This window comes from Hevea brasiliensis, chromosome 13 (assembly GCF_030052815.1).
Source record: "Hevea brasiliensis isolate MT/VB/25A 57/8 chromosome 13, ASM3005281v1, whole genome shotgun sequence".
Classification (NCBI taxonomy): Eukaryota; Viridiplantae; Streptophyta; class Magnoliopsida; order Malpighiales; family Euphorbiaceae; genus Hevea; species Hevea brasiliensis.
Genome location: NC_079505.1, coordinates 8,924,840 through 8,935,640, shown reverse-complemented (window position 1 = coordinate 8,935,640; position 10,801 = coordinate 8,924,840). Strand labels below are relative to the sequence as shown.

The 10,801-nt window shown below is 26.8% G+C and overlaps 1 protein-coding gene across 1 annotated transcript; it reads left to right on the top strand.

Annotated features, from left to right (window-relative positions):
• The first annotated feature begins 3,207 nt into the window (after positions 1-3,207).
• On the top strand, positions 3,208-7,236 carry LOC110647682 (ankyrin repeat-containing protein At5g02620). The gene is made up of 4 exons (XM_058133001.1): positions 3,208-3,886; positions 4,681-5,204; positions 6,101-6,687; positions 6,762-7,236. Exons 1-4 carry the CDS (start codon positions 3,208-3,210, stop codon positions 6,922-6,924), a joined length of 1,953 nt encoding a protein of 650 aa, XP_057988984.1. The 3' UTR covers positions 6,925-7,236.
• Positions 7,237-10,801: the final 3,565 nt, after the last annotated feature.

The window sequence follows — 10,801 nt, the reverse complement described above, 5'->3', positions numbered from 1 at the left end:
TGAAGATTTATAATTATTTATTCATAAAATTTATGATGTAGTTGGGTCACACAATTGTTAGGCATGCAACAATTGTTGGCTGTTGGGTCATATAATTAACAAGACATGCAAATTTTTTGGAATTTACGAGTTCATTACATTTGTATTTTTACTCAATATAAGCAAGTGGAACGAGCTAAATACCTATAAACAGTTGAGAGTGTATTGATTTCATTTGAAATCAAAGGAATTTAATTAAAATTTTATATAATTATACTTATTTTTTTTAAAATAAAAATTTTTTAAGTTAAAAGGAATTAAATTATTTCATTCTAAATATAAAATTGATAAAAAAAAAATCAATTAAATTATTAATGGTTTTTGAGACTCCCCAACCAATGTTTGGGTCTCCCATAACACTTCGAGTGTTTGGTCTTGGGCACGAGATAGGTGTGTTAAGATCTCACATTGGTTTGTGATAGGATAATGTGCCTCCTTATATGTCCCTGGGCATTCCTTTTCTCTTGAGCCAGCTCATTTTTTTAAGAACACCACTAAATAATAATGAAGTACTAGATGTAGACCACATTATACTACAATATTACCGTAAAAAAATTTTAAAAATTAAAGATTAAGTATGTGAGGAAAAGAACCTAGCAAATGAAAAAGAAGTGTAGCCATTAGAGAGAAAGACTCGCATATGTAAGATTAAAAGGCTTTGTTTGTTTTGAATTGAGTTTATAATTATTTAATTTTTATCTGATTTGAACTCATTTAATTGAAATGAATTCATAATCTATTTTATTTCATAGAAAATTTAAAATGATTAAAATTCAAATAATCTATAAAATTAAATATTCAGTTAAATATTAATTAATTCAAACTACAAATCACGGAAATTGACTCATTAATTATAATAAGGTATGAGAATTAAATAATAATATATTCTAAGTAAAAATAATTGATGCATTATATCTTTAGCATATTGCACTTAATTAATTGTCATTTTCGTATCCTTGAGTTGCACAAATATTGTGAAATGTTAGTAATGATAACAAGCATATTATAGAATATATCGGATTTTAATGTTCTTTCAGACATAAATTTTTTTTTTTTCATGTTAATAAGGAATACGATACATGATTTTGTATAGAGGGAGCATGTGTTAACCAATTTTAATAGGTTACAAAAAATGGTTGAGAAATTTTGGAAAGGAAAAAATCGATTGCAAAATTGATTACTATTAATAATCAATTTTAATCGGTTTCAAAAATCGATTGTTAACAGCAATTGATTTACAAATTAATTATAAATTAAAAAAAATTAGGGGGAATTTTTTTGGGGGAAGAAAATAGGTTATAAAAATCAATTGTTATTAGCTAATTCCCAAATTGGTTGCAAATAAAAAAAATTGAGCAAAAATTTTTATAAGAAAAAATGTGGCAACTGATTTATAATTAGTTACAAAAATCGATTGCTATTAGCAATTGATAAGGAATCGATTACAAATAATAATCGATTTTAGTAACCGATTTGCAATCGGCGGCTAATTTTGAAGCCAATTAAAACAATTTTTAAAATTTGCAATCGATTCTTGATTGCTGTTAGTAATAGATTTTAGTAATAAATTTTAACAATCGATTTCTTAATTAGTTGCTAATAGCAATTAATTTTAAAATCGGTTTCTGCTAATTACATGTTCAAAGTTTTTCTGATAACAATTACTAATAGACTTAGCAACCATTTATAAATTAGTTGCTAATAATAATCTATTTTAGCAATCAATTATAAAATCGATTGTTAATAATAATCGATTTAGTAATTGATTCTTGAACCAGTTGCTAAATTTTTTAAAAATGGACTATTTTACTTAAAAAAAATGAAATCATTAATCAATTGCAAAATTAATTTATAATAGCAACCAATTTTAATAAATTGCAATATATAATTAGTTGTAAAATTGATTATTTTTTTATAATGATGCTGATGCATGTTGTGCGAAACATTTACTATTTTATTTTTTATAATATAATTTAATATAATTTTATATTTTTATAATTATATTATATTTTTACATTTTTAAACAATTTTTAGTGAATAATTATATATATATATATATAAAGTAATTCATATTTTTTAAATAATTTATTTAGGAACATATAAAACGTTGAATATAATTTTATAATGTTTGAAGTTATAAATTTAAGAAAATTTTAAAATACTTAAAAAAATATACCAAATACAATTTTAAATTTTAATAGTTGAGATTTAAAATATTTAGATAAAACTAATATTTAACATGGTAAACTAACTTTTACAAATAAATTTAAAAATAAAGATAATAAAAGAAGTGCCATATAGTAATTTTTTAAGCATACTTATTAACTTATGTGGCACCCTCTATACTAAAAGAGGTGTTACATGATAATTTTTCAAGAATATTTATTTATATATGTGGTACGCTTTTATAAAGTTTTTTTTTTCAAAGCTTAGCTTTAATACATATATATATATATATACTAAATAAAAAATAATTGATGCGATATATCTTTGGTAGGTTGGACTTAATTAATTTTCATTTTCGTATCAATAAATAATTGATGTGTTGAAGGCATGTACCCTCACCTTCCTCTACTAATTTAATCATGAATAAGAGGAAAAAAAAATCTCGCTCGCTTTTAATTATATTTACATTGATGAGGTTCAAAAGAAGAAAACACCTCATTAACAATGACTATGGCATTATTGCGCTTCACTAAACTGATTACTTGAGCAAATTCTCTTCAAAATCTTACAAGTGAAATTATTTAATCTAATTAATTTTTATTACTTTAAAAAATTTAATTCAAATTAAAATAATAAATTAAATTATGAATTTTAACAAATCTAAAAAAAACTAACTTGACTTATTAATTAAAATTTAAGTAATTCATGAAATTGAGAAAAATATTGACTGTGTTGTAGTGCATTCATTTTGAATGAAATGCTCTCATCCGTCACGTACGTTTGGGTTTCTCTCTCATCTTAAGGGCCTGTTGGTTGTTGCGCTTTAATTAATTTGATTCACAGCTAGCTATCGCAGAAAAGCCAAGGCTATGGTTGGTATATCTTTTTTTTTTTTTTTTTGACCTTTCCCGAATTTTATTTCTCCTGAAACCACATTCCACATTATATAGTCACTTTCTTGTGTCAAATGCTGGTAACAATAACCACCACCAGCAGCAGCAAATGGAAGTTTACACACACATTGATGATCACTTGCAGAAGGCGGCAGCAGAAGGCAATTTTAAACCATTCAAGGATTATCGAAGGACTCTTCCTAGCCTACTCACCTCAAATAAAAACACAATATTGCATATCTACCTTACCTCTTCGGATAAAAGATCCACCAAGTTTATAAAAAAGGTACTTCGCAATTGTCCGTCACTGTTACGGGATGTAAATGTCCACGGTGATACTCCGTTGCACATTGCAGCTAGGTACGGGCATGCTGATGTAGCAGAAGAGCTAATCAAATGGGCAAAGGCTTCAATGCATAATGAAATTGCTATAGAGAGCGGAGAAGGGCCAAGAGAGAGAGAAATTGTAGCAGTAAGGGAGTTGTTAAGAATGAAAAATAGAAATGGAGAGACGGCCTTACATGAAGCTGCACGAAATGGAAAAAGTCTGGGTGTCGTGAAAGCAATATTGAGTAATGAAGATCCTTTGTATTCATATTCTGCCAATAATTATGGGGAAACTCCGCTTTACCTGGCTGCTCAAAATGGATGTGAAAAGATAGTTCTTGAACTATTGAATAGAAGCAATTCACAGTCACTGGCTTATGGCGGCCCCAATGGTAAAACGGCATTACATGTGGCAACAATGCACCGCCGCTACTCCAAAAGTTCATGTATATCAAGAAGACGTGAGTTGCGAATATCTTTCTATGCAACTTCTTTTTTTTTTTCCTTTTTTAATTTTTTTTATAGAGATAATATGTAGGAAACATAGACCATTTAATCAATATTATTAATGATAAACCCATTAAGGTTTATTTCGCATCTATTAATATCCATTTAATACATTCCATTAGTATAATAAACTCTAATTTTAATGATAAATGCATGTTTCCCCATATCAATAGAGTGCATTTGTGATTAAAATGATATTCCTTCCCTCCACTTTTATTTATTATATTTGAATTTTTTTTTAAAAATGGATTAAAAAATACAGTAAGAGCGCGTTGGTAAGATAATTGTTATTCTTATAACTTTTAATCTTTATTAATATTGTTTGAATAGTTAAAAGAGATTAAGTTGATTTTTCAACTCATTAATATTTATACTTTTTTGGGAGGTTAAATATTAATTTTGGACGGTTTAAGTTAATAATTATCCTTTATAAAGAGGTAATATTTAACCTTTAATTTTTTAACTTTCTACTAACTTGGGGTGACCAGGCTAAGATAATATGTATTTTTACTTTATATAGGAAAAAATTTTAATGAAAAAGTATTAATTTTAAATTCTGATTTTTTGCATTAAATAAATAAATTTGCATGACAGTTGTATCATTAAATTCAATATTTATTGTAGTGGAAATTCTAATTTTTTTATAAAATAAAAAGAAATAATTAATTGTCAATTTCCCATCATCTTTAAAAACTTTGATAATAAATTAAGGATCTTGATATTAAAAATTATGATTTTGGTTTTGTAGACTGTTATCCATGTATGATAGACGCGCTGTTGGACAAATGGAGTAGCTTGGCCAAACAAACAGATGACAAAGGTTGGACTCCACTCCACTATGCTGTGTATAAATGTAGAGCACGTGCAGTCCAAAAGCTATTAGATAAGGATATATCTACAGCTTACATTGCCGATAAAGATGGGAAGAGAACTGCTCTTCACATTGCAGCCTGTCGAGACTTCAAAGACGGAGTGGAAATGATCATTTCTAAATGCCCAGGTTGCTGCGAACTTACTGACATTAGAGGCTGGAATGTTCTTCACTATGCAGTGATTGGCAAAAGTGATGAAGTACTAAAAGCATTGCTCCAACATTCATCATTGATTTACCTTTTAAATGGGAAAGATGCTAAAGAGAATACGCCTGTCCATCTATATAATGCTTATCATTCCGATTCGCCTTCTTTCATAGAAGGAGATTCTAGTATGTTCTTCTTCTGGAAAAAACTGCACAAAGAAATTCAAATCGCAGGATACTCTTCCTCAAAGAAGGTAAGCCAACTAACATCTATACTCTTCCTCAAAGAAGGTAAGCCAACTAACATCTATCTTAACACACACACACACACACACACACACACACACACACACACACACACACACACACACCTATATATATATATATATGTATATATATATATATATATATTACTTGTTGGCTCATCTTGGAGCAGAATATGGTTTTTCTCTTTTCTTCTTTTAATACTATAATAGTGAGAACTGCACAACATTAGTGAATGCCAATAATTAAACACTACTTAAAAAATGTAAAAATTGTTAAGACTTGAGCCCTTATTAGCAAATATCGACTCTTGAAGCTCAACATTAATCTATCTACAACAACAATAATATATAATAAACAAATTTGTAAACTAACAAAAAAAAAAATACCCTTCATCTTTTATGCTATTTATAATACTAGAAATTTTAATTTCAAAAAAAATGTAATCAAGCTATAAATTTCGAAAACATAAAATAAAATATTGCCAACTTTTTTTAAATAATCCCATTCTAACTTTTTGGAAAAGTACTTCTAAATTAATTAGAACCTTTTTTATTAATAAATTCTATTTGTTCAAATTATTTATGTATATATATTGTTTAGATCAGTTGGCCATAGTTGCATATTCTAACTTTTAAAATTTCTTTTTATCATGCCTTGTATCTAGAATATATTCCAAGTAATTGTATTCATCGATTTTTTTTTTATTAAATATTAATTAAATAATATATATATATATATATATATATATATATATATATATATATATATATATATATATATATATATATATTATTTGGCATGGTTAGAATTTGAGAACTAATACAAAAGAAATGATTTTTTTTTAATTAATTTTCAAGTAACTGATATTCTAAATGTGTTGCAGAATGACAATTTAGAATGGATGAAAGATGTTGGCAATGGACCAATAGGGGAAATTCAGAAAGAAAAAAGAGGAAAGAGAACAGAAAATAAGATACTTCAACTTGAAAAAGTCAAGGACTCTCATTTGGTTGCTGCAGCACTTATAGCAACAGTAACCTTTGCGGCAGCTTTCACCTTACCCGGCGGTTATGTAAGTGATGAAAAAGACATGGGGAAGGCTGGGACACCTATCCTAAGCAAAAATTCAGCTTTTAAAGCATTTATGATATCAGATACTATAGCTTTGGTTTTATCTACTTGTTCCGTCTTTATCCACCTTATGCTGGTGATCATAGGATATCAGGAAAGATACTATTGGTTAATAAGATTTGCCTTCAGCTTCCTTTTCTATGCTATGGTAGCAATGATGGTTACATTTGCGACCGGCACTTATGCAGTTCTAACGCCATCCTTAGCGTATGTCGTTTGTGTCATCGGATTGAGCTTCTTCTTCTTCCTAACTTATTCCATCACAAGGGTGACATGGGGTTTCCTTAGACACATCATTTCGGATGACAGTGATGATGAGGATGTTGAAAAGGAAATTTTGTAAGTAGTTTTCCTATATATAACTTTAATTTTGTTAATTTTTCACGATTCTAATTTTTTATTCACTATTGAAGCTCGTGGATGATTGGCGGAATCTGGTCACGTTTCTTATTCTTTCTCCCTACTTTGATGTGGTCACCGTATTTGAAGCTTCGACGTTTGTTTGAAAAGATTAGAGTCTCATTGAAGAAGAAAATCATAGTCCCACTGGAGAAGAAAATTATAGTCCCGATGTAGAAGAAAATCAACCTATTTAAGCCTGTTTCCGCTCGTTAAAGGCCTTCAACTATCTCAAATTCTATTGCTTGTTGCTTGGTAGCCTTGCCATTAGTCTCCGTGTCTCATATCTGCAGAGGAGTTGGAGCTGGGACTTTCATAAGTTTCTGCATCGATTAGATTTTTATCTTTCCCTTCTCTTGTTCTTTTTAATTTTACTATTTTAGACATATTAGCAAATATGATTTTGGGTTTTTATGTAAGTGTGGTTTTGTTTGAATCTAAGATGATAAGTGTGGTTTTGTTTGAATCTAAGATGATGAGGAACTAATGTCTTTCACTAGGGTATCTAATGTAGCTTATACTTTGTTCAATTTTCTTTATTAATGCATTTGCTTGCTATTTGAACTTAATACTTTTAAGTTTCTATATTTGATACTTGAATGGTTTGATTCATAATTTTGTATTGGGAGGTAAGGTTATGAATCTAAGTTAATATCAAGTAAGTAGTAGAAGGTTTGATTTGAGGGTTTTTATTTGAGGGTAAAATAGTAATTTTATTTTTTCCCTAAATTTCTGCCACATCAGAAAGATAACTGGAAAGCCAATTATAATAGATCAAAAGGAGCTTATTGTTCACTGAATTTAAGTTTAATGGTTTTTATTTGTTGCAAACTGAAGTTCAACTATTGCACTGTTACAATACCCTAAGTTTATGGATAATGTGTAAAATCTAACCTATAATTGTCTGCTGTGGCTTTAAAGGGAAACTACAAGAAATTGCCAAAATAACAATGAAAATTAAAAATGAACCACACATTTTTCTAATTATCAATGGAGTTGCAACAAAATAGAAAATAAATTTGTATACATGTTAAAAGATATGGGCTAGTTAGACTATTTTCTTGGGATAGAAGTTCATCATTTGGCATCAGGTCTTTTACTCACTTAGATTAAATATATTGATGATCTCCTGGTGAAAGCAAATATGGCAAATTGCAATGGTATCGCTACTCCAATGTGTCCCAAAACCAAGTTACGCTTACAAGCAACTGATCCTTATTTATATCGCACCATAGTTGGTGGAATTTAGTATTTATCCTTGATTAGACCTCATGTCTCTTATGCTGTCCACCGTCTCTCTCAATTTCTCCATGAGCCAACTGAAAATCACTAGTCAGGTTGCAAACGCATCATGCGTTATTCAAAGCATACTCAGCACTATGGTTTGTTCCCTCGTAAATCTTCCACTCCTCAACTTAGTGCTTATGCTGATGCAGACTGGGCGCCAAATCCAAAAGATGGCAAGTCTGTTTCTAGTTATGCAATATACCTAGGTGCCAACCTTGTATCTTGGTCAACTCGAAAACAGCCTACAGTTGCCCGCTCATCTACTGAAGCGAAATACAGGTCAGTTGAAGCAGCTACAACGAAGCTTACTTGGCTTCAATCTGTTTTACAAGACATTGGTTTTTCTTCCTCCAGTTGCTCCACATTATGGTGTGACAATGTCGGAGCAATGTATTTAGCCAGCAACTCCGTATTTCATTCCAGGGCCAAACACATAGAAGTTGAGTTCCACTTTGTTCGTAATCTTGTGTCTAAAAGGCATCTCCAGATATGATACATTGCATCTAAGGATCAACTGGCTGATCTTTTGACTAAAGCCATTTCATGCTCAAGACATTATAAATTAATTTTCAATATTGTAATAACAAACAGACGGCATTAAATATATATTAATTTATTTAAAAGATTTTTTTTATAGAGATTACTTTCCATGAAAAGACACATTTTTAATTAATGAGACGAATAAATTATTAATGTCAATAGTTTATTAAGTGAATGATTTAATCTTATTAAATTATTATTTTCTATATATAATTTATATGTGCATGTGTTTTATCTAAAAAAATATCATTTTAATAAAATAGTAAATATTATTGCTTTTAATAAAAAGACACGCTATTTTTAGCTTTTCTCACTTTGTGGGAAACATGATTAAGGGCAAAATAATTAAGGAAAAGGAGCTATGATCTGCCATGTGATTCCACTCAAAACTCATTGTAACTCTTAATGGGTTAATTATAACCCAATACATATTGAAAGATCAAATATTAGCAACTATATAGGAGAGTCTTAAACTATAAATTTGTTGAATTGTTGATTCCAAAGTTAAGGGTATTAAAAAATCATAAAAATACTAAAATTTTAAAATAATATAATTAATAAATTAAAACTAATCAATTTCTGTAAAAAAAAAAAATTATTACTTTAACTTCTACAAACTCATTAATTTAACTGATTTTTAAATTTAATATTTTAACTCATGTATTGATTTATTTATGTATTTTATGATAACTTAATATTATAGCAAATTATTTGTATTAACTTTTATAATTATATGAATTAATATCCTAATAAATTTAGTAAAAATTATAATGTACATAATTAATTTGTATTAAAGTGTTAAAAATAAATTAATAGTTAAATTAAATGTCATATGATACAATAATAAGGAAATAATGATTTTTAAAAAAATTTAAAATTATAAATTAATTTTCAATTATTTTTAATATTGTAACTTAATATAAAAATATTAAATTTATTAATTTATGTGAAGAAATTTTTTTTATTAGGAATTATATGAAGGAATCTTTAATATATATAGACTTTAGTTTTTATGAAAAGAGATGTTATTAATGGGTCGAATTAATTTATTAATGTGAATAGTTTATTAAGTAATTACTTAAACTTATTAAATTATATTATTTTAGTATGAATAAATATTATTACTTTTCATAAACAGACACGCTCTTAGCTTGGTTTCGCACGTAGTGGAAATACGGCACTTGCACTGTCTAGACAAATTATAAGAGATGAAAGAAAAAAAAAAGGATTTTTTTTTTTAAATTTTTTACCTTTTATTCTCCCCTTTTAGTTTGAATAAGAAAAGAAAAATAAAATATAAAAGTAAAAACCAAAAAAAAAATACGTATATAATTTCATAAATAAAAGGCTAGTTTTTCTCTTTATTTTTTATTTTATTTTCAAATTAAAAAAATAAGACTTTTTTCCTTCCTTTATTTTTTCTTTTTTTTTTTTATCTAAACCAAATATATATATATATATATATATATATATATATATATTTTCGAACTTATTTCACCTTAATTGTTTTAAATTTCTCCTCTTTTTTACTCATCTAAATAGGATATAAAGTAAAGGCAAAATAATTATAGAGCTATCCAAATCTAAAATTGTAGAAGAGCAGAAAAGATTCCTTTTGACAAATTAATACATGTAATATTTTTAGTATTTAATTACAAAATTAAATATAATTCAAAATTATTTTTTAATGTTAAATTTTATTAAAATCATTATTTTCTTTTTATTGTTTTAATATATTAAAAAAATCAATGAATATGTTTTAATTAATTGTATATAAAATTTTAGTTTAATTATTTTTTATCACTTCAATAAAATTTAATTAAATTATAATTTTTATTAATAATTAAATATAACCATAAAAGATTAATATAGTTAATAAATAAATAAATGTATTAAATATTAGAGGAATATGATTGAATTATGATACAATATATAATGTTAAATTTATAAATAATTAAGTTAAACTAATTGATGAATTTATTTTATTTTTTTTAAAAACTATAGTATTATTATTAATAATTTATTTTTTTTTAAAGGTAGATTCATTGCAAACCCTATAAGGATTCAATAATTTTGGACATGAATAATCTCTTTGTTAAAATTAAAATTAATTTTAAAATGTGAGAATCAAAATTAATAAAATAAAAAATGTTTAACTGAAGTTAAAAACTTACATAAATATTTCTATAAATTCATATTGTGTATTTAAGCCTTGAGTTTGTACTTG

Excerpts from the sequence above, each read along its gene's own strand:
- LOC110647682 (XM_058133001.1), top strand. The coding sequence starts at position 3,208 with ATGGAAGTTTACACACACATTGATGATCACTTGCAGAAGGCGGCAGCA. Across the intron at positions 3,887-4,680 it reads TTCATGTATATCAAGAAGAC|ACTGTTATCCATGTATGATA; the intron begins GTGAGTTGCGAA and ends TTGGTTTTGTAG. Across the intron at positions 5,205-6,100 it reads GATACTCTTCCTCAAAGAAG|AATGACAATTTAGAATGGAT; the intron begins GTAAGCCAACTA and ends AATGTGTTGCAG.